The 23,683-nt window shown below is 44.6% G+C and overlaps 1 protein-coding gene across 8 annotated transcripts in view; it reads left to right on the top strand.

Moving 5' to 3' along the window:
- Positions 1 to 13,486, top strand: part of DOCK9 (dedicator of cytokinesis 9) — a 290,025-nt gene extending 276,539 nt beyond the window's left edge. For all 8 annotated transcript variants that reach the window (XM_068984765.1, XM_068984764.1, XM_068984760.1 and 5 more), the window contains 5 exons: positions 1,038 to 1,248; positions 7,203 to 7,393; positions 10,287 to 10,387; positions 10,521 to 10,659; positions 12,566 to 13,486. In XM_068984765.1, coding sequence (XP_068840866.1) covers positions 1,038 to 1,248; positions 7,203 to 7,393; positions 10,287 to 10,387; positions 10,521 to 10,659; positions 12,566 to 12,688 — 765 coding nt within the window. In that variant the 3' untranslated portion in view covers positions 12,689 to 13,486. The remainder of the gene's footprint in view (positions 1 to 1,037; positions 1,249 to 7,202; positions 7,394 to 10,286; positions 10,388 to 10,520; positions 10,660 to 12,565) is intronic.
- The last annotated feature ends 10,197 nt before the right edge of the window (positions 13,487 to 23,683 follow it).

The following is a 23,683-nucleotide window of genomic DNA, read 5'->3' as shown; positions in this document are numbered from 1 at the left end:
TGCCTTCCAGATATTCATTAAACTCACACACTGCTGTTCTTCCGTCCTTTTTGTCCTTGCCAGTTAATTCTATACTTTGTGACAGAGCTGTACAAAGGAAGAGGGAGAAACGTACATTGTTGGTCCATTTTTAGCCAGAAACCTCAACATAACCTTATTAAGACCTACTTCCTTTCTAGACCAAATCACTCAAGTCCAACTTGCCTTTTTCTCTGAAGCCAAAAACTTTGTCTGGATCAGGCTGTGTCTTTGACCTAACAACCTTCTCTCAAGATGTTCATGCATTCATCTATTACTTGTATTAAACTAATTCATATCCATGTGTTTAAGTCTAATCCATCTGCAGGTTAATTATGACTTGAGGGCTTGGCTTTAAACACTATTACTAAAATAAACATTTTTCTCTCTAAGCCAAATATGTAAAAATACAGCTTAGGAAAGAATCAGAGGAATCCAGATGGGGAGTCATTCCACATGAAAACTAGCATGATGTCTTTAAAAAAGTCAGTGTCATGAAGAAGAACAGTCTGGATTAAACAAGACTAAGGAGCCATGACTAAATGTAAAATGCAATCTTTGATTAGATTCTGGTTCAAACACAAATAGCCAAAAATACCATTCTGGGACATTTGAGAATTTTTCATCTAAACTTGGTATATTGGGTACTATTAGGATATTAGTGTTAATTTTGTAACATTAACAAAATGATGATGTATTGTGGTTATGAAGGAGGCTGTCGTCATGTTTAGGAGATGCTGGCTCAAGTGTCATGATGTGAACCACTTACTTTGAAATGCTTCCACTAAAAAAAAAATTACCTGTACATATGTGTGTAAAGAGACATATAAACAAAATAGCAAAGTATTAGCAATTGTTCTAAGTGGTGGGTATATGGCATTTGTTGTACTGTTTTTTTCAAACTTTCTGAGTCTCCAAAACTTTTACTCATACAAAGTGGGAAAACACAGCTTCCACGTGCATTGGAGGAGTCTTTCAGACACCAGAAGCTGTATTCCATTCCCTTTATTCATTTAAAGGTCAACCCCAAGGATCTGGATTCCAAGTATGCATACATCCAGGTGACTCACGTGATCCCGTTCTTTGATGAGAAAGAACTGCAAGAAAGGAAAACGGAGTTCGAAAGATCCCACAACATTCGCCGCTTCATGTTCGAGATGCCCTTCACCCAGAGCGGGAAGCGACAGGGGGGCGTAGAGGAGCAGTGCAAACGGCGCACCATCCTGACAGGTACGGCTTCCCCCCCCCGCCCCTTCCGGTAAGAGCCACACCCAGCTTCCGGTAAGAGCCACACCCAGCCCTCAGCATGGAGGGCAGCGGAAAGAGCCTCCAGAAGGGATCCAGAAGCTTCTAGAACCGGAAGGGCCTCGGGAACTTAGTTAACTTTCATTACGTACCTGCTTCAGTTTAACACGTATCTCATGCTTGCGTTTGAAAACGCAGACATTTTTCTGTTTACCTGTTGGGTATCTTCTTCCATCAGACCAGAAGTCAGGTCCAGTGGCAGGTCACTTACCTTTTTAGAATCTGGTGAAACCAGTGGGCCCATTTTCTTCCCAGAACGCTCTGGCACGCTGTTCTGAGCGGTTGGCAGACTCTCCAGATACGTGGCCCACCCCCGGGGCAAGCACCCCTGCGCACAGTGCCGAGGCTACCTACGTCATGGGAGCAGACCCCTGAAGCATCTGTGCCTCACAGGTCCCAGCATGACCCTGCTCAGAGACTCCAGGGGGCAGGAACAGGTGGGATAGGAGGCTCACCTCCTCCCTGAGTGGCTGGCCAGCCTCAGCTCTTGCTTCTAGAACAAGAGGACAGCACAATCTCAGCTGCTAGTACCAGGAAGCCCACCGCATTTTTAGGCTGCCCACTCAGCAGTGGCAAGAGTTTCAGTGGCTCCTTTGGCACCGCTTAGTAGCCACTGATTACCCACCCCCTAGAACTATGCTGTGTGACACATGTAGAGGCGTCTTGGGAGTAACCTAAGAGCCACCATCGCTCTCAGGTTAGGGTCAGCAAATGACAGGCAACCTTTAACCTTTAACAGGCAATAAAAGGCTTTCTTGACTTAAAAAAAAAAAATAAGGGAGGAGGCTGTTGAGAATGCCACGTGTTGTCAGTATCTGCTATTGAGGCACATTTTTCAGACTGGCCATAGTTAAGTCGAACCAGGAAGGCGCCCAGTGCTTGTCCAGCGGTTGCTGTTGTCAAGTGTTCCGCCTGGTCACGAGCAGGGAGCATTGCTGCACTGCTACTGCTAAGTCACTTCAGTCGTGTCCGACTCTGTGCGACCCCATAGACGGCAGCCCGCCAGGCTCCCCCATCCCTGGGATTCTCCAGGCAAGAACACTGGAGTGGGTTGCCATTTCCTTCTCCAATGCATCAAAGTGAAAAATGAAAGTGAAGTCGCTCAGTCGTGTCCGACCCTCAGCGATCCCATGGACTGCAGCCTTCCAGTCTCCTCCGTCCATGGGATTTTCCAGGCAAGAGTACTGGAGTGGGGTGCCATTGCCTTCTCCAAGGGAGCACTATAATCATCAATGAAGAGTTCTGTGAGGATGGCGCAGTTTCCGGTGAAGCTTCTGCCTCGCCAGTGAACAATACACTTTAAATGGGTGAATTGCGTGGTGTGTGATTTAGTGGTTAGGAAAAGAAAGAGTGTGGTTCATGATGAAATAGCTCAGGACAGCATATTGCATAGGATTTTTTATTCTTCCTATGAGGGAACTGAGGTAAAAATTTAAATTCAGCAAAGAACCCCCGAAACCCTACATTCTTTTTCTTATTCTCGAAGGTATTTTATTGTTTAATTGAAGGATAATTGCTTTACAGAATTATGTTGGTTTCTGCCAAACATCAACATGAATCAGCCATAGGTTTACATATCGCTCCCTCTTGAACCTCCCTCCCGCCTCCCTTCCTATCCCACCTTCTAGGTTGTTACAGAGCCCCAGTTTGAGTTCCCTGAGTCATACAGCAAATTCCCATTGACTATCTATTTTACAAATAGTAAGATAAGTTTCCATGTTACTCTCAATACATCCCACCCTCTCCTTCCTCCCCTACCCTACATTCTTTAAAAAGGAGATTCTGCTCCTGTTTTTAGAAAAATAAGACAACCTTTAAAACACAAACAATATTGTCCTCAAAAACATCAGCCCCTCCTCATAGATTGAAAGTGAAAGTGTCAGTCACTCAGTCATATCCAGCTCTTGTGACTCCATGTACTATAGCCCACCAGGCTCCTCTGTCCATGGAATTCTCCAGGCAAGAATACTGGAATGGATAGCTATTCCCTTCTCTAAGGGAATCTTCCTGGCCCAGGGATCAAACCCAGATCTTCTGCATTGCAAGCAGATTCTTTACCATCTGAGCAATGAATTGTTTTTCTGATGGACACAGTAGCAAATCCTTATCAAGCAAAATAACTGCATTTTTTAGGTGGAGTCATTTTACAAGAATTACCAGCTTACCATGTTTATCTCTCCAGCAGTGATAACCTCAGATCAGTGCTTATCAAAGGTTGTTCCCAGTCTGCGGTGTCAGCAACACCTGGGAACTTGTGGCATGCTGGGGGCGGGGCCCAGCTGGTGTGGTTAACCTAGCCTTCCAGGTGTTTCAGACACTGCTCAAGTTGGAGAACTGCTGATTTAAATAAACCGAGCTCACTGATGAGTCAGGTTCAGGATTTGTATCATGATTATCCCACTCAGGGAGCATGCTTATTCATAAATAGTTACCATGGGGTGTTTTCACTAGCCAGTTTCCCATTTTGTTGCAGAAGTATTTTAGATTAGATAACAGACCAGAGCAAAGCTCTGTACCCGCCTGAGCAGAGGGGACAAAGAGTAACGCTGCTACAGAGAAAGGAAATAATCGACTCAGGAAATAATCACCCTGAGGAGGTGTGGGCAGTGCAGAGCCTGGGCCTGGGTCCTGCAGACCCCATCACATCCTCAATATGTGACCTTGGGCAGGTCACTTAATCTCTCTGCACCTTAGTTTTTCATCTGTAAAAAGAAAGTTACACTGTCCATCCTGTGTGAAAGGATTTGGTAAATTATGCCCAGGTGGGGAAGGAATGCACTTCATTTTGCTACATCTCATCCACCATTGAGCTTCTTGCCTTTTGAGGTTGATGATGAGCAAAAGGAGATTATACTGCAACAAAAGAGCAAGAAGGGGTGCAGTTTCTGCCCAAAAGATCTCAGAATTTCACAAGGCTTAACTACTGATAGTACAAAGATTTAGAGAAGGGCTTATAAAAATGCTACTGAGAACCTGTAAACTATACCAACCTTCACTTAAAGACACACAGGCCAGGATATTCTGAGCTTTCCCTTGTGTTATTAATCCCTTAGGATCTTCTTCCTCTGCATTGCTTCAGAGCTGTCCTTTGGCCTTCAAGTTGCGTAGAAGCCCCTGCCCTCCGAACCCACACAGGTTCACTTTCCTGGATAGTTCTCTCAGTCAGCTACAATAGTGGGTCGTTTGAAAGACCTAATGATCACCCTCCCATCCCCCTCGGTGTCAGTTCTGAGCCTGCCTCCCTACCTGACCCTGTCTGTTCCTTCTTTCGTGGAGCTCATCCCATGGAGTTTCTTCCTGGTCATTATTCCCCAGTCTCCCAAATCACGTCCAGACTCCTTCTCAGGTTGGAAATAATTCCCCCACCCCTCACCCCCTGATCAGTCTCACCAGACCGTACAACCACACCCCTCAGCCGTCTCTTCCTCATTGTCCTGACTGAAGGGCTACAGACCACTGATGCGGGCTGTTGATTCATGATGTGATGGCTCACTCAGTCCACCACCTAATTTTCCACTTTCCAGGCCCATTTGCTCTTTCATGTAGCCATTTGGGGAGTAATATATTCTAACGTTCAGCAAAATTTATGGAGCACGGGCGGGCAATGTCCAACTTGGTGTATCAACAAAACAGAACTCTCTGTGCAGTTGAATTCTAGCAGGAGGAGACAGACGATAAACAGTAAATATAATAAGTAAATGTGTCTGTGTTGGAAGGTAATATGCGTTCTGGACAAAAGCAAAGGGGGATTGGAAATGGGCTGTTGGGGAAGGGGAAGGTTGTAGGTTAAATGGTGGGTTAAATGGAAGCCCTGTGGGCTTCATGGAGAGTCCAGACTTGAAGGAGGTGAGGGAATGGTCTGTGCAAATGTCTGGAGGAAGACAGAGCTATGGGGGCAGAGACCAGTGGCGGGGGTCCCTGTGCCCACCATGCTCAGGGTGACCAGTAGGCCAGTGTGGCTGGAGCCAAGTGACCCCAGTGAGAGGAGACATGAGGCCAGTAAGGAAGGCTGGGCCAGGGGGTGGTCCTGGATCATGTGCCTTGGTGGGCTCACTCACAGACCCTGAGTTTTCTGTATCATTTCACCTCTCCTGTGCCTCTTTTAGCCCCCTGTGACCATCATAAGAAGCAGTGACTCAGACCTTTTGCTGAGTGGAATCAGTGTAACATGGACATCTCACAAATACCCTTGGAGCTGTTTTTTTTTCTCTCTGAAATAATGGTGCTGCCACCCCATGGCACCCAGAAGCACTGTGATAACGTTAGTAGTGTGTTTTGACATGGCGTGAGCCTCACAAGACGTGTGTCCTGACAAATGAGAAAACAGTATTCTCACTGTAAAGCACGTCAGTCTGTCGCGTCTGGGCACACCTGTGGCTGGAGGGCTGTTCCCATCTCCCTGGCTGATAAACAGCAGCATCTAGTTCTTGTCAAAGGAGCCTTCAGTCCAAAGAGGACTTGCCAATCCCAGTGTCGCCACTTAAAAACTGTGTGTCCGCAGAGAACACAGAAGAAATGGTAGACACGGACCCTCGGCCTTAGATTGCATTCAGCAACTAGGACAGGCCTGTAAAGGGTGTGACAAACAGGGTTGGATCAGGTTGAATGTCTTTTCCTGCTCTGTTTGGACTTTTGGGTGGCCCTGAGGGAACCCTGGGAGCCGACCTTTCTCGTTTTGTGATCAGTCCTTTTTGAGTAAACCCTCCCCAACCACTTACTAAACAGTAAAGAATCTAAACATAACACTCCTATCTTATTTCCACTTGTTAAAAAGTAATAGAAGCTTTAAGCATATAGCTACCTGCCTATTCATAAATACATATATGAAATAAGAATATTATATTTACATGTACAATATATAAGCAATAGGGGAGAAATGTGAAACAGTATTGAATTAGAAACAACTATTTTTCTGTTCTTTTTTTTTAAATTTTAATTGGAGGCTAATTACAATATTGTGGTGGTTTCTGCCATACATTGACATGAATCAGCCATGGTTATACATGTGTCCCGCATCCTGAGCCCCTCTCCCACCTCTCTCCCCACCCCATCCCTCAGGGTCATCCCAGTGCACCAGCCCTGAGTGCCCTGTCTCATGCGTCGAACCTGGACTAGCAATCTGTTTCACATAGGGTAATATATATGTTTCAGTGCTATTTTTTTCTATTCTTTTTTAAACCAACTCTTTGGTGTTGATATGTTCAGGTGTCTTAAAAGAAATGAAAACAATATTGAGTGGTGTCTTTTTGGTTAAAAAAAATATGTGAGAAAAACTAAATATTTTTTAATGTTGTTGAATCACTCAAGTTTTAAAACATCTTTATTATTGCAACTCAAAGTTTGTGAATTTCCGGTTCATAAACTACTTTCTCACATGTTATTTTCATTGATTTCTCTGACTTGTGCAAACTTAAGCATGTGATTCCAAGTTGTTCCATGGCTCAAGGATATTCCTATGGAACTCTTTTCTGGACTTAACTCTGTTATATGATATCTCAGGACTATTTATTTAGTCTTTTTTATATTTGCAAAGCTGTCTCATGCCTGCTAGCTCATTCAGCTGTCACAACTTCCAAGAAAGGTTTAGCACATTTATGGGCAAGAAAATTGAGCAACGAGTGATCAAATGACTTCTTCAAAGATAAACTTCTCCTATTACAGTAAACAAGAACCCGACCCTCTTGACTTTATGTGATGCCTGTGGTGAAACGCACAGCACAATAAAGGAAGACTGGTTTCTGGTTCCACAAAGTGCCAGCATGTGTCCTAGACACGCTTCAGGTTCCTTACCTGTCACTTGGGCGTGGTGATGAGCTGTCCGTCGGGACGAATTTAGCAGTGCGAGCCGTGGCCTAACTCTGCGCTGTGTTCCTCCACAGCGATACACTGCTTCCCGTACGTGAAGAAGCGGATCCCGGTCATGTACCAGCACCACACAGACCTGAACCCCATCGAGGTGGCCATCGATGAGATGAGCAAGAAGGTGGCCGAGCTCCGGCAGCTGTGCTCCTCGGCCGAAGTGGACATGATCAAACTGCAGCTCAAGCTCCAGGGCAGCGTGAGCGTCCAGGTAAGCCGGCTGCCGGGCCAGGCAATCCGTGCGCCAGGCCAGGCAATCTGCAGGGCAGCACCTGTGGACCCAGGGAATTTCAGGTCGTTCACACCAGGTCCAGAGGAGATCCCCACCCCCTCTCTTCTGTATTTGTGCGGTTTCTCCCAATCCCAGATGGGCGGGAGCCCTTTGGCTACAAGAGCATCATTGTCACCAAGCTGTCTGCAAGGGCTGGAGATGGGTACAGCCTGGCTTCTCAGAAATTTGGTTAATTCTGACTGCCTAGTGGAAGCATCAAGACTTAAATAAGATGAAGTATGAAGAGCTATAGGTTTTCATATGAAACTATTGTTTTCTGGTTTCTATGAAAATTGTAACTGAAAAGGTACCTGAAGTTTCGCTCTTTTGATGGTATCTTTTGATTAGTGAAATTCTTCATTTCAACATAGCCCAACTGATCAATAGTTCCTTTATTAGTAGCAAATTTTGTATCCTCTATAGAAATCTGTTTCAGAGATGTTCTTTTTTTCTTTGTTTATCTGAATTGATTTTTCTGTGGTAACAAATAGGGGTCAAGACTTTTTTGTTTCCTTTAGCTGTTCAGGTGAAGTTGTACTGGATCTAGGTGCTGACTTTTTTTGTCCTTTTTATTGGAGTGTAGTTGATTTATAACGTTGTGTTGGTTTCTGCTGAACAGCAAAGTGAATCAGGTATACATATACATATATCCACTCTTTTTTAGATTCTTTTCCCATTAGGCCATATAGAGTACTGAGTAGAGTTTCCTGTGCTATAGAGTAGGTCCTTATTAATTATCTATTTTATACATAGTAGTGTGTATAGGTCAATCCCAATCTTCCAGTTTTTCCTACCACCCCCCACCCCACCCCCAGGTGCTGGATACACAGGTGTGTTCAGTTTGTAAAAATTCATCAAGCTAAACACTTACATGCACCTTTATCTTGGTATGGTACACTTCAATCATAGGGATGTTTTTCAGATATTGTACTTACGTGGTTTCCTAAGAAATTAATAGATATTAAGTTACTCCCTCCAGTGAGCAGCATGCTTCTTGCTTTATTGACGTTTTTAAGTTTGTATAAATAATTCTAGCCACCTGCATTATGTGTATATTCCTATATCCGCTTCTTTTCTCTTTCAAGAAGAATGTGTTTATGAAGGTTACATGTAGATTGTAATACACTGGTTTCAGTTTCTGAAATCGGTTTTTGTCAACTTTTTATCAGATCAATGCTAAGCTGTTACCTCACATTTTTCTAAAAAGTCATTCACCTCAAAAGTATTTACAGATGTTTTCAACCTCTTCCCTTACGGCCCAAAAGACTAATGTACCAAAATAAGGTATCAGGTGAAGATGATAAATACTCCAGCCACGTGAGTGATTGCATAACGGGCCAGAGGCCGCAATTTTCTGCAGCTTAAAACAAAAACCGCTCAGTAACGTGGCCTGGGCCTGGAAATAGCCAGCTTCTGAAAAGGCCACTGTGGGGCCGGGGGAAGGCGTGGCAGGGAAGGGTGGGGCTGGGCAGGATGCACTTTCCAAAGGGCATGTGCCCTGCCTTTTGATAGTGAACTTAGCATTGGATAAATTCCTGGTCACCTTTAAGACCAAAGCATTCTGTGATCAACCGAGGAGGTGAAAGTTACTCCCTCCAGGGTAACAACAAAGCTGGAATCCGGGGAGAGAAGCCTGATCCTTTTATTTGTGTTTCTTTAATTCTTCCACCAAGAGCCTCTCCCAGGTGGCTGTTGCACAGGACAGAGCCATCGGGTGGCTTCGTGACTCTGCTCTCCACTCCAGGGTCTTAGCATGCTGACCTTATGAAGTGTCACGAGCTTCCTTCTCCACCTTCTTAAAATGGAACATACACGTCACTCTGGATATTCCTTCGTTCAGGTCACTTTTAGGTTATTGACAAAGCTCCCCACATATATCCAGGGATCATACCCAGTCATCCCTGAGGGTTAGCTAGTTGTCCCTATGTCAGAGGGCCCCCTTCTAACCTCTGTGCCCCCCGTCTCCCCACCCCTGGTGTGAACTCTTATCAGTTCAGTTCCCCTGCCATTACTGCAAGTCCTACATGCCGTGGGCCAGGACTGCTGCCCATGCCCTTCACCCACAACCACAGCCACGCCCTCCCTGCTCACTTACCTCCAAGTCCTTCAGGACACCCCCACCCCAGAAAAATCATGCAATGATCACGTAGTCAGGCCCTTTCCCAAGTCCCAAGTGCCTGGAACTTTCCCCTCCCCATCCAGTGTGTCTAACCCTCTTTCTTGCCACACTCCCACATTTCCTGACTTACTCAGCCTCAGAGAGCTCCGCTTGGTGAATTAGAGGAGACATGCAGGGCTCTGAGTCCCTCATCTTGTTGCCAAATCCCCTGAATCTTTGGCCTCCCAGCCCTTGAGATGGTTAGTTCATTTAAGGGTAGCAGATCAGCTCCACAATTCCCCCAGGGGAAGAGTTGGTTCTTTAAAACTGGCACACGTACTTTGTTTTTCAGTTTTCATTGAACTCACCAGATTGACCTCTTAGTTCAGTGTCATATAGCACAAATACCAGTTGGAAGACTGGCTCTGATCTCAGGTGTCTTACTTATTGGCTGTTCGACCTTAAACAGGTCCTTACATTTTCCAAGCGTTAGTTCTTCCTCCATAAGATGAACCATCATCACAAGTGCCCTGAGGATGGCTGAGATGACAAACATCAAATAGCTTATAGCAATATGAGCTTGATTCATGGTTTCTTCTTTTGGGTCCTAAGTTCATGGAGGGCAGAGGTCATAACTCACTCACTCAAGCAGCATTTTTAGCAAATGCCAGCTGAAACTAACGATGATGGGCATTTTCTTCATAACCTAATTTTAAATTTTTGTTCTTTATTCAGGTCAACGCTGGTCCACTAGCATATGCCCGAGCTTTCTTAGATGACACAAACACGAAAAGATACCCTGACAATAAAGTGAAGTTGCTTAAAGAAGTTTTCAGGTAACGCACACTGGAAATGTCTTTCTCTTGAAGTAGCAATCGTTCCTGTGCTTGCTCAGGAAAGAGATCCTGCCAGTTGGGCTCACGCTTTGTTCTGTTCATGCCTTGATTTCCCTCTCCCGCACCGTTTCAGGCAATTTGTGGAAGCTTGCGGTCAAGCCTTAGTGGTGAACGAACGGCTCATCAAGGAGGACCAGATAGAGTATCAGGAAGAAATGAAGGCCAACTACAGGGAAATGACAAAAGAGCTTTCTGAAATCATGCACGAGCAGGTAGGTGCCACACTCGAGTGCTTCTCATGTTTAGACCCCACACACACTTGGGGGTCTCAGGTGCACCCTACAATGGTCTGAATGCCCCAACATCCTTCCAGAATGTTGCTCTCTGAAGGATAGGGTAGCACGCTGCACTGCTGCTACTGTCTAACCCTGGGGGCTTGGGGAACAGCCAGCAAGAAGCCTACCCGTCATTGTCTAACCTCCTTTCTATCACTCAAACTGTCAATAGCTCAGAAACAACTCACATAAAAAAAGAAATACCAGTACTATTCCTGGAACTCTTTATTCACCCAATCCTTTGGTTTAAGGAATTCTCCATTGCAATAAATGTCTTTCACCATTTAAAAACATAGGGTTTTGCAGAGTGTGACTCCTTACAGCTGATCTGGGTGCCCCAGTGAGTCAGTCCTCAAGGCTGCTTCTTTATTCCTTGTCATTCTGGGCAGCTTCCCTGATTGCACTGCTACCACCATCTTCCTGTATGAATTCCTTTCAGTGGGATTACATATGTGGGCTCAGTAGTCATCAATGGGGACAGCTGCCCAGGGAACTAAATGAATGTCAAAGGCTGCTTCCTGTTGCTTTCTGAGGGGTCTGTTCTCCATCAACCACAGAGTTGATGGAGACTTCTGTGTCAGTCTTTCTGATCAATGTTGGCCCCGTAAGCGGCCCACATGACTGCTTCTGTCTGTTGCCTCCATCACTGCCTTTCATTCTTAAATGGAAGCCAGTGCCATTTGTGTCAGTTGCCTGTGATGATTTAGTTAGGAGGGTTCTGTTGCAGAAAACTAACTTAAATGTCTAAGCTTTAACTTGCTTTTTTTCTCCTCCATGCTCACGTGTTCAGATGGGATGGTAATGTCATTTTCTACTTTTATTTCTCTGGATCTTAATAACTGGCTCACAGAAAGTTACGACTAAGTTTGGATAACTGTAGACACCGACATAATGACAGTACATGTGCAAAAAGAAGGCAGCCCTCTTCTGGGCATTTAGAAAAGTACAAAAAAAAAATAGAAATGACTAAAGAAATAAATACGTGAATAATTGAGTGGAAAGAGAGGGTTTTGTGGGAACAAGTGTCTGGAGAAAGCTCAGGGTCTTTTGTGTGGGGCCTCCAGGTAGTTTGGAGAGCTTAATCAGTGGCTGTCAGCACTTGGCACTAGACAAGATGAAAGTAGGGGGGGCGGAATTCAGAGCTGAGAATATTAAACTCCCAGACTGTGTGGACATAATGCCATGCTGGCTCTTAACTGCACCTTGAATTTTCCATTATCCCAACAACTGTGAAGATTAAACTTTGAACCCTAAAGCAAAAATGGTCTTGCCCTGGAGTCTTGGACTTTCCAGGGGAGCCTCTGAGTGTGTGTGTTTCTCTCGGTGTCCACCCGGCACTAGGTCAAGTCTTGTGCTTAGAATTCTTCCCTGCATTATTGAGTGTGAAAGAGACTTGTTGAGAGTCAGCAAGGCGGCCACTCTCTCTCTCCTAGCATGGAAATCTGTAAGATCTTGAGAAAAGGAGCTGGTGGAAAACACCGATGCTCCAGATTCATTTAAAAAAAAAAAAGACTTTTCCAAGGCCCAGGACCAGGTCGTGTCCCCACGAGGTACGTGCAGGATAGACTTCAAGGTGCTTTTATGACCTGGTGAGCTTAGAAGGCTCTCTACTCACTAACGTGTAGAGGAAACGAAACATGCTGTCCTTGACTTGCTCTTTAAAATCCTGATCCGATAAACCCTGATACACAGTGGGAGGTGAGCTGCCCCGCTCCCTCAGCCCTGCATGGAGGCTGAGCTCCCTGGGAGTGTCACAGTCACGCAGTGGCCGCCAGGTGATGAGTTGTGAGAAGTGTCACTGGGCGCGTTGCGTGTGGGTAACGCTGTGTCTCTGTGCCTCGAGATCTGCCCCCTGGAGGAGAAGACGAGCGTTCTGCCAAACTCCCTGCACATCTTCAACGCCATCAGCGGGACGCCCACCAGCACGCTGGTGCACGGCATGACCAGCTCGTCCTCCGTGGTGTGATCTCCCCGCGTGGTCCACGGGTGGGGACTTGCTCTGTCATTTGCAAACTCAGGACGATGACTCCAAAGCTAATCCCTGGGCAGGTGCCCGACACGGGGAGACCGAGCACAAGGAGGAGCCGAGGAGATGGAAGAGTTACGGGAATAAAGAACCGGGTAATTTCGTATCTCCTGGAGGAGTCCTCCTCAAGAGAGCACTCGTTATTTTTTTTTTTTTTAAACCTCGCTGGCAATATTCAACATTTTCATTGTGTCTTAACAGAGGTGTGTAGTGGACACTCTTTGGCTGGAGTTAAGTGTTATTCTTCCTTACAGAAGTAGTATTAAAAATAAACGGCCTGGAGAAAACACGTGTTTTGGAATGTACATAGCACTGAAGTCGAGGCTGGAGGATAACCCTTCGCCTCTAGGCTAAGCTGGAAAATCTTGAAAATATTTTTTTTTTTTTCCTGTGGCACATTCAGATTGAAAACAAGAACTATTTTTGTGACTAGTTTTTGATGACCTAAGGAAACTGACCATTGTAATTTTTGTACCAGTGAACCAGAAAAGCTAGTGCTTTTATACTCATTTACTTGCATTGAAGAAATAGGAAAGCTTAAGAAACTATGGGAGCTTAAAACTAGTCAAGCAGTTTAGAACCAAAGGCCTGTATTAATAAACACAACTATGCTAAACGTTTAAAGGAGTACAGTATACTGTTATGTACATAGAGTTTGTTAATACAGTCTTGGTATTGTGTACATACACGTATGACATTTCTACATTTTTAATACATCAGCTTCTGCATAAAGTTTAATTGTGACAGATTTGTGCTGTTCTTAGTATATGCAACACACTTGACTCTACTGTTTTATTCTTGTACATAAAAGCAGTGCAGTTTGGAGGTGTATTCAGTCTTTGCTATGTTAGGTTTATAAACCATTTTAAAAATTTCATCCTTTTGCCAAAGTGGTGGAGTATGTCATTGATAAATCATAAATCTTGTGGTGAATAGTGGTGTAATGTAAAGCCTTCACCATGTTATATTTTCTTTTCAGACATTAATTGAGTAATTTTATATTTGGGAAAAATAAAGGTTTTTAATTTTATTTAACTAGAATCTCTGCCCTGCTGTAATTAAACATTCTGTACCACATCTGTATTAAAAACAACATTGCTGATTTTCTGGTAGCGAGTATTGGGTATTTATTGTCGGACAGCCTTAAGAGGGGGCAGGATATTGAAATATTTGGGGGTGAAATAACGTGGTATATGAAATTTGCTTAAAAATACTTGAAGGGGTAAAAAGAGGGTAGGGATTTGAAACAAGCTTGACAAATGTTGGTTGCTAATTGTGGAAGCTGAGGTTGGGTGCCTGGGGACCATTGTACCCATGTCTCTGCCTTGGTCTAAGTTTCCACGGTATAGATTTCAAGAGGCGGACTGGGGGGCTGGATCTCCCAGAGGACTTGGATCAGCGCTTTGTCACCCTGCAGTCAGTCTGGCTCTGAATTCTACTGGTTGTTCCCAAGGATGCGTAGACACGTTAATCCCTCTGTCTGTTCCCCTTCCACTCCTTCATCACCTCCCTGGTTGACTCCTCTGGGACAGGTAGTCGTTTATCCCAGCAGGGCATCCTGGCCAGCTGAGCTCACCTTCTTAGGCCCCTACAGCATCACCAACGCTGGAACCGAGGCAAGTGACGGCTCGGACCACAGGTGCTGGTCTTGCCTGTGACACGCCCAGGGCCCTAGCCATGATCCACTCAGCCTCAGAGAGTTCTAGCGACAGAAGGAAAAGGAGTCTTTCCACAAGAAATAAAATAGCCGCTTTTAGGGGGTATTGGAAGCTCTCTTTTCATAACCGGTGGAGGAAAGAGAGCGTGACATTGTGTACATCTTGAGCACACAGAAGCCAAGGATCTTCTGGTGTCTTTGGAACATTCTCTGTCAGTGGGCAAGGCTATGTTTTGCAGATGGAGACAGGTCATGAAGAAGAGATGCGAGGCATTATGACAGCTCACCAGTCTGCAGCCCATTCACTACTGGATCCGGACTTAGGGCTTGAGAACATTCTCTACGTTTGCCCGGAGTCACTGACATCCCACCCCCAGGTAATAAACCTTAACTCTAACACCATCAGGGAAGAGGTCTAAAAGTTTGTCTCCTGTTGCTGGGCTGGATTTCCTCGTCATAAATGCCTCATTTAGAAGCCATAAAGTTCAAGTCATCATGCAGTAAGATAAATATATGTCTGGAAAGAGCTATCTTGCTATCTCATGGTTAAACTTGGAAAATAATTTGTACAGATTTCATGTCAGATGAGATTCAGCTTGGAAGGTGACCAACCCTTGTTAATTACAACAGCGGAGAAAAGAGCTGTCTCTAAGTTGAAGACATCTACTGTGGACGCTGTACCAAAACACATTCACATATGTTAAAAACCTTATTTAGTTTATGTATAAAATTTTAATTTTGGTATAAAGTAACCCATTAAAGTATCTGTTTATTGGGGAAAATTGTGGGGTTTTTTTATATTAAGAAATCTTTATTGCTATTTTTAAGTTAATTCTTCAATGCTTTCCATAGATCTTATTTATTCTTTTTTGGAGGTTGGGGGGTGCTGTGCTGGGTCTTCATTCTTTGCATGGGTTTTCTTCAGTTGCAGCAAGCAGGGGCTACTCTTCATTGTGGTGTGCAGGCATCTTGTTTTGGTGGCTTCTCTTGTTGAGGAGGACAAGCTCTAGGCACACAGACTTCAACAGCTGCAACACGCAAGCTCAATAGTTGTGGTGCGTGGGCTTACTTGTCCTGAGGCACGTGGAATCTTCATGGACCAGGGATCAAACCTGTGTCCCCTGCACTGGCAAATGGATTCTTACCCACTATGCCACCAGGGAAGTCCTGTTCTTTTTTTTTCTTTTTTTTCTCTTTTGAGGTAAAATATACATAACATGAAATTAGCCCTTTTAACCATTTTTTAAGTATATATTTCAGTGGCATTAAGTACATTCTCAGTGTTCAGCCATCACCACCATTTATCTACAGAGCTTTTCCATCTTCCCAAATAGAAACTCTGTACTCATTACACAAGAACTCCCTGATCCCCCTCAGGGAAAATTGTCTGAAGTAACTTTGGAATTAAAACACTGTTTAGTACCCTATCAGGGGTACTTGTCACCTGGGAACTAACACTAGATAGTACAGGTAAATAAAGCCAGTCCCTTGCATGGAGAAAGCTGTAGAGAGAAGGGATCCAAAATTAAAAGGTGACTTGTATAATAATTATCAGGGTCAAGGTTATGGTTTTTCCAGTAGTCATGTATGGATGTGAGAGTTGGACTGTGAAGAAGGCTGAGCGCCAAAGAATTGATGCGTTTGAACTGTGGTGTTGGAGAAGACTCTTGAGGGTCCCTTGGACTGCAAGGAGATCCAACCAGTCCATTCTGAAGGAGATCAACCCTGGGATTTCTTTGGACGGAATGATGCTTTGGCTACCTCCTGCGAAGAGTTGACTCATTGGAAAAGACTCTGATGCTGGGAGGGATTGGGGGCAGGAGGAGAAGGGGACGACCGAGGATGAGATGGCTGGATGGCATCACGGACTCGATGGACGTGAGTCTGAGTGAACTCCGGGAGTTGGTGATGGACAGGGAGGCCTGGCGTGCTGCGATTCATGGGGTCGCAAAGAGTCAGACACGACTGAGCGACTGAACTGAACTGATATAACCATGTGATAGAGTCACTCGTAGAAACTCCATTCAAAAAAAACGTTTGTTTTCCATCCACAAGATTGTTTGCATAAATTATTGTACATCCACACAGTGGAGTACTGTGTAGCTGTAAAAAGGAGTAATATCTTTGTTCACTGCTATAGAGTGATCTTCAAGATACCATAAGTGAAAAACATAAGATAGAGAAAAGCAAATAGTGTGCTATCCATTATTTAAGAAAGGAGCGATAAGTAAGCAGATAATTGTTTTTCTTTAGATGAAAGGGAAAGTAAAGAAAAAAGTTGTTGTTTATATGGGCGAGGGAGAGTGATACATAGGGGACAGAATTAGAAGATTAACCTGTCCAAGTATGATTTGCTTTATAGATTTGGCTTTAGAATCATTAGAATATATCATTATTAAAATGAAATTTTAATCCTTAAGAACTGAAAGCAAAATGAAATAAAGGGACATAACCATATATGTATCAAGTTGGCAACACAGATACTTAAGAACTATTTCAAATGACTTTAAAATACAGGAAATTTCACCGTCCATCCCTAGTGAGATACGCCCTCAGGACAAAAGTAGTAGCAACAAATCAATAAATGATTGGTTAATAAAAAATTTCAGTAACTGTTTGTTCCATGGAAGCAGTGTTTTGGTTTTGACTGTATGTCATTTGTTTGTCATTTGTTTTTGACTGTATTGTCATTCTGAAACAGTTGTGTGTTTATTGCTGGAGAAAGTAAATGAGTAAGTGTGTGGATATCATTTGGAACCACATTTTTGGCATGGGAGAAAGAAAAGGTTGCATATGTAAGCCAAAACAGGTTAAATTAAAACCCTTCAGTTCTGAATTTCTTATGGAAGTATGAATTTTAGCTCATCAGATATTTATCTTAAAAATACACTTATTTCCTAGCTTGAAAAGACCTGAAAACAATGACCAAGCCGATAAATAATGAGCAACCCTATGTGCCCAAATTGTGGTCTCTAAATAGCTTTCTTTCCAAAAGGATCCAGACTTCCTAGAGAATGGCTGACTCCAGTTTTAGGGCAGAAAATGTCCAAGATGAGTCTGGAGCATCTTGTTCTACCTGACATCCAGAGGACTGACTGAGACACCACAGACCCCGTCAGAAGTATTTTTAAAAGCACCTTTTAGGTAGACATGGGGTGAACATAAACCAGAGAATAATAGCAGTGGATTAAAATTGTAAAATTCAGTCTATTCATTCCTGATAATACTAGAAAAATAAAGAAAACTGGGAACAATCAAAGGAGTTAGTATAACTAAGAAAGACCAAGAGGTGACACGTGCCTCCGAAGTATACACCACGCTTTGTGACAGAGTCCTGCCAAGAATTCTAAGCTGGTGTAAGAAGCCAACACAGTACAGTAAAGCAACTATCCTTCAGTTCAGTTCCGTTGCTCAGTCATGTCCGACTCTGTGACCTCATGGACTGCAGCACACCAGGCTTTCCTGAACATCGTCAACTTCTAGAGCTTGCTCAAACTCATGTCCATTGAGTTGGTGATGCCATCCAACCATCTCATTAAATGAAAAATAAATCCTTTAATTAAAATTAAATCCTTAAAGATAAATTAAAAAAATAAAATGCCACTTTCAATGGGAAAAAAAACAAAACTCTAACCTGAATCTGATCAAGTCTCTAATAGAGAGCACAGAGGAACATGCCAAACGGCAGCGCAGGGAATGGAATCCAACCTATGGGAAAGCTCTGCAGATCAAACAGCCTGGTGTCCTGAGTAACTGACAAGAGCGAAAGAGATGGGAGGGCACTTACATGTTGAAAGAGATTCAGGGTTCTCTTGATACGGTGTATCTACCATATAAAGTAAATAAACTTTTTCCCTACCCCTTACACTAAATAGAACTAAAATCCCTGGAGATTATACATTAAAAAACAAGCATCAGAAGACTGAAAGGAAAAATGAGAAAAAAACAGCTAGAAACCTTGGAATCCAAAGAATGATACAGTGGTAAGTCTCCCAGTTTTCTTTTTGCTTCATATTTCTCATACTTAGAGCTGAAGAAAATAGCAACTCAGAAACATGCACGGTAACAGACCAAAAAAAAAAAAAATCACACTACTTCACACCCATTATTATAGGTATTAAAAAAATACCTTGATAAGGATGAGGACATTGAGATACTTATGCTTTGTTGGTAGGAATGTAACATTATACAGCTCTTCTGGAAGACAGTATGATGGTTCCTCAAAAATTACACAAAATTACCATATGATCCAGCAATTCTACTTAAGGGGATATGCCCAAAAGAACTGAAAGTAGGTACTTGAACAAATATTTGTATACCTGTATTCATAGCAGCGTAATTCACAATAACCAAACCATGGAAGTGATTCAAGTGTCCACGAATGGATGGATGGGTAAACAAACTGTGGTGTACACATACAGCAGTATGTTCTTCAGCCTTAAAGAAAGGGAATTCTCAAACATGCCTCAACATGGCGGAACCTTGAGGACATTGTGCTCGTGAAACACGCCGATCACAAAAGAACAAATCTTGTATAATCCCACTTGTGCGAGATCCCGGAGCAGTCAAATGTATAGAGGCAAAGTAGAAGGGTGGTTGCTCGGGCCTGCGGGTGGGGATGGGAAGTGGGAAGTCGGTGTTTAATATACAGAGTTCCAGCTGGGCACGAAGAAAATGTGGGGCTGAATGGTGGTGATGGTTGCAAAGTAGCGTGAATATATTTGGTGGCTCAGACGGTAAAGAGCCTGCCTGCAATGCAGGAGACCGGGTTCAATCCCTGGGTCCGGAAGATCCCCTAGAAAAGGCATTGGCAACCCAACTGCAGTATTCTTGGCTGAAAAATCCCATCGATGGAGGAGCCTGGTGGGCTACAGTCCGTGGGGTCACAAAGAGTCGGACACAACTGAGCGACTTCACTTAGTGTCACGGAACTGCACACTTTATAAGACTAACTTTTATGTTATTGTTTTCAGCCAAAGTTAAAAAAAAAAACAAAACAAAACCTGCTGTCTCTAGCCAAAGGAAAATGCAAAGGGCAGTGTAACAAGACAAAATGTTTAGGCACTACTACTGGAGCCGACAGCACAGCTCCAGCCCTGCCCATACCCACATCAGCAACCACCCTCAAGGGTGGAGCAAGGTCTCGACACACCTGCCAGGGTGGAGTCAGAGAAGGGTGCGAGCCAGAACTCTCATCCATGCTGCCTAGCAAGAGTCCCACCCATGGAGACCACCAGGGGGCCTGGACTTGACAGCAAAAGCATGACCCATGAAAGGACAAATTGAATTTTTTTTTAACTTGAGGGGTTCTTTTTAAAAAATATTTTATTATTGACTTATTTAGCTGTACCAGGTCTTCACTGTGGCATAGGGGGTTCTAGTTCCCTGACTAGGGGTTGAACCTGGGCCCCCTGCATTGGGAACACAGAGTCTTAGCCACTGGACCACCAAGGAGGTCCCTCTTTATTTATTTATTTTTAATTGGAGAGTAATTGCTCTACAATGTTGTGTCAGTTTCTGCTGTAGAACAAGGTGAATCAGCCCTAAGTATTCATATATCCCCTCCCTCTGGAGCCTCCCTCCCACCGCCACCACACACACACCTCCCCTGCCCCCACGCCATAAATTGAATTTTAAGAGTAAAAGTGAAAACTTTTGCTCTGAGAGGAGCCTGTTAAGAGGATGAAAACACAAACTACAGACTGGGAGAAAATATTTGCAAACCAATACATTTAACAAAAGACTAGTATCTAAAATATTTTAAAAATACTCAAAACTCGACAGTTAAAAACAGTCAGAACATGGGCCAAAGCTACTGGGAAGAGCATTTGGCTGGGGAGGACAGGGACACCACCAAATTCCGGTGAGACTACAGTAACTGGATCGTTCATAAATTGCTGGTGGAAAAGTAAGTTTGCCACTTTGGCAGTTCCTTAAGGAGCCACGTACGTGGTTTCCTGTGACCCAGGGATTCAGGTCTTGGGCATTCATCCCAGAAGAATGAAAACTTCTATTTATTCACTTCAAAAAACATGACACAAGTGTTAACAGCAGCTTTTTATACAAATAGCTCAGAACTGGAAGCAAGCTAGAAGATCTTCAACAGAATGCGGTGCACCCGGGTCGTGGAGGCGACTCAGTGGCAGAGCAGAGCGAACCGCAGGTGCACACGACACCTGTCGAAGGAACCATGCCGGCGAGAAGAGCTTAGACCCCCAAGTTATACACGGTGTGATGCTGCTCACATCACACTCTTGAAAAGACAAGACTACAGAAGTAGAGGGCAGTTTAGTGGTTGCGGGTGGGGTGGGCAGGGAGTGAGCGGGCAGCCCAAGGGGTGCCCGAGGCTAGTGCTGCTGGTCCGGTCCTGTCTCCTGCCAAGCCAAGCCCTCTTACTGCCAGGATGGCCTGTGTCACCTTTCCTGGGGTCATTTGAGCCAAGACCACATCTGGCATCAAGCAGCGTGTGTGTGACCTTGAGCTGCCCACTCGGGTCCAGGCTCTGCCTGGAACTGGGGACACAGATGCTATCACATGTTTTGGTGAAGCAAAGCTGGGCTCACGGTGGTAGGAAAATGATGAAGTTGCCTTTTCCTGACCCTGGCCGTCTTCTTCATAGCTTTATCCATGTCTCCATTCTCCTTGTCAACATTTCCTCGTTCTGACAAGTAAGGGGGAGGGGGTCCCCATGAGCACAGGTAGAACTTGGACGCTCATTTGTCATTCTCTCGGCACGCTTAGTTTTCAGTCAGCTCACTGAGGTCTTGGCCAAGCGAGTCTCTGGATTATGCCAGCCTGGAGACAGAGCCTGAGAACTTGGCCTTGAGGCCTGCTGTCAACCACACCATCCCTTCGGCCACCGTGTGCATCAGTTCCCATTCCTTGCTTTCAGCAGCTGATGGGCTCCACGTTATATCTGCAGTTCTTGAATACTTGCGTTGCTTAGTATTCACAGGAAACAGTAGCCCCTGTTCCTTGGAGTGATGAGCTGAATAATGGCCCCTGAGCAGGAGAGCATCCTGTATTATGCAAGTGGGCTGATGTGATTAGAGGGAGATCCTTATAAGAGGGATGCAGGGGGTGGGGGGTGAGAGTCAGACAAGGTGATGTGATGACAAAGCAGAGATTGGGCTGATGCGCTTTCAAAACGCAGGAAGGGGCAACCTCTGAAGCTGATAAAGGCATGGAAACAACTCTCTCCTGGAGACTCTGAAAGGAACCCGCCCTGCCAATACCTTGACTTTAGCCCAGTAACACTGATTTCAGACTTCTGACTTCCAGAAGTGTGAGATAATAAATCTGTGTTGTTTTAAGTCCCTAAGTTGATGACATCTGGTTGCAGCAACAATGGGAAAGTAATGCACCTGGTATTCCTTTAACTGGCACTCACTAGGAACTAACCAGCAAATTATCAATTTCCAGAGACCATGCAATCCCAAAGCACCCCCTTCTCTTCCAAAGGTCCCTGTGTGCTCTGTGGAGCCTTGCTGGCCTCAGATGGACTGTGCCATTTGTCAAGAAGTTCCATTTCCTCTGTCCATGGATGTCACCCCAGGAGGCAGAGGTGTCTTCCATTCTAGACAAGTCCAGCACAGGCCTGAACAGCAGGACAGCCCCCAGAATTTGGGCATAACCACCTCATTCTGGTTGGCAGAGACCAATCCACTTTGTCCTCCTCCATGTACACCTACCCTCTGACCACCCCTGTGCCCCAGGGCACTTTATAATTTTCTTTTTTCTGATTTGCAAGGATTACAGCTGCACCTTGCAGAAAATCCACACAATATAGAAGCATATGAAAGTGAAAGTGTTATTTGCTCAGTTGTGTCTGACTCTTTGCAACTCAAGTGACTGTAGCCCACCATGCTCCTCTGTCCATGGAATTCTCCAGGAAAGAATGCTAGAGTGGGTTGCCATTCTCTTCTCCAAGGGATCATCCCAACCCAGGGATTGAACCTGGACCTCCCACATTGCAGGTGAACTCTTTACCATCTGAGCCACCAAAGAAGCCCCATAGAAGTGTATTAAAAGAAGTATAACGGTGGCAGTTTGCCCAAATTGTGCTCCAAAAAATAACACAAGGGCAAGGACAGAGCTCATTATTTTGTCTCCTTTAAAACTAAGCATCTTTCCTGGGTTTGTGGTAGTACTTGAAAGTTTTCTGACAAATGTTCCAATTACAATTCACTTTGCACTGTAAGATATGCCTGGGACAGCTTGATTGTATTTTTTGAATCTGAGTAACTAGAAAAAAGACAAGGAAATTAAGCCACCAGAGGTGAAGTGTGTCTTCATTCAGTCTATGCTAGCTATTGAGCCTGGGCAAGTTTAGCTTGCCTTTGTCTCTGACTCCTCGTCTGTGAAATGGGGATGATAATGGTCCCCACAACCCTGAGTGGTCCTGAGAGTTACAGGAATTAAGAGTTTAACTACTGACTGGCTTGTAGCAAGCTCTGAGTAAATGTCACTTTAAAAAAAAAAAGTCATGACTCAGCCCAAATGAGGAAAGAGGAGAAAATTCAGAATTAATTCTTGCTCAATCATTGCTTAGACCATTGTTTTCCTGCACTTGTTCTATGGAACACTGCTGATTCCAAAGGATGTGGGATGTCAGTTGGTGTTATGAGGAAACACAGTTAAAGGATGAGTGCTGTGTTTTATGGGTCCAGCAAGGCTGGAGTTAGCAGGCTCTGTCTGCGGTGCTCCTCAGAAGCTTCCTTATGGACTTTGCTTCCAAGACAGGCCTCTCCCAAGGGGCATTTCCCCTGTAAGTTGATTGAGGCTCTCCCTTTTGCTTCTCTGTAGCCTGTCCCAGGACCAGTGTCTCATGGAAGGCTCTCTGGGGACCCCTCTGTTAGATCCCACGAGACCCGTTCCCCCTTGCTGCTGCTTCTCCCTGTTCCATGAGGAGTGGTGGCTCCAGGACACTTGTCAAGACTCCGGCTGGGCACATGGACGCAGTGGCCTCCTCCTTCAGCTGGGCAAATGTCCCAGGAGGAGAGGGTCACCCCCCAAACCCTGAAATCAGCTGAGCCTGTGTACAGATGAGACTTCATGTCACCCAGCTAGTGCCTGGGGCGTGTCATGCTGCACCAACATTGAGCAAGAGGCTTGGCATCACAGTCTAGAGCTTGCTCCTTCCGTGTCCACACGTGACATGAGCAGACGTATTTTTCACTCTCTGTCCCTCTGTCTACATAGGCAGGGATAAAGCTGTATTATGTCTTAACCTCAGGTGGGGCTGATACACATATTGAAGGGGAACCTTCGAGGCTGAG

Source organism: Capricornis sumatraensis, chromosome 12 (genome assembly GCF_032405125.1).
Source record: "Capricornis sumatraensis isolate serow.1 chromosome 12, serow.2, whole genome shotgun sequence".
Classification (NCBI taxonomy): domain Eukaryota; kingdom Metazoa; phylum Chordata; class Mammalia; order Artiodactyla; family Bovidae; genus Capricornis; species Capricornis sumatraensis.
Note: the sequence above shows the minus strand (reverse complement) of the source record. Positions and strands in the feature narration are given on the sequence as shown.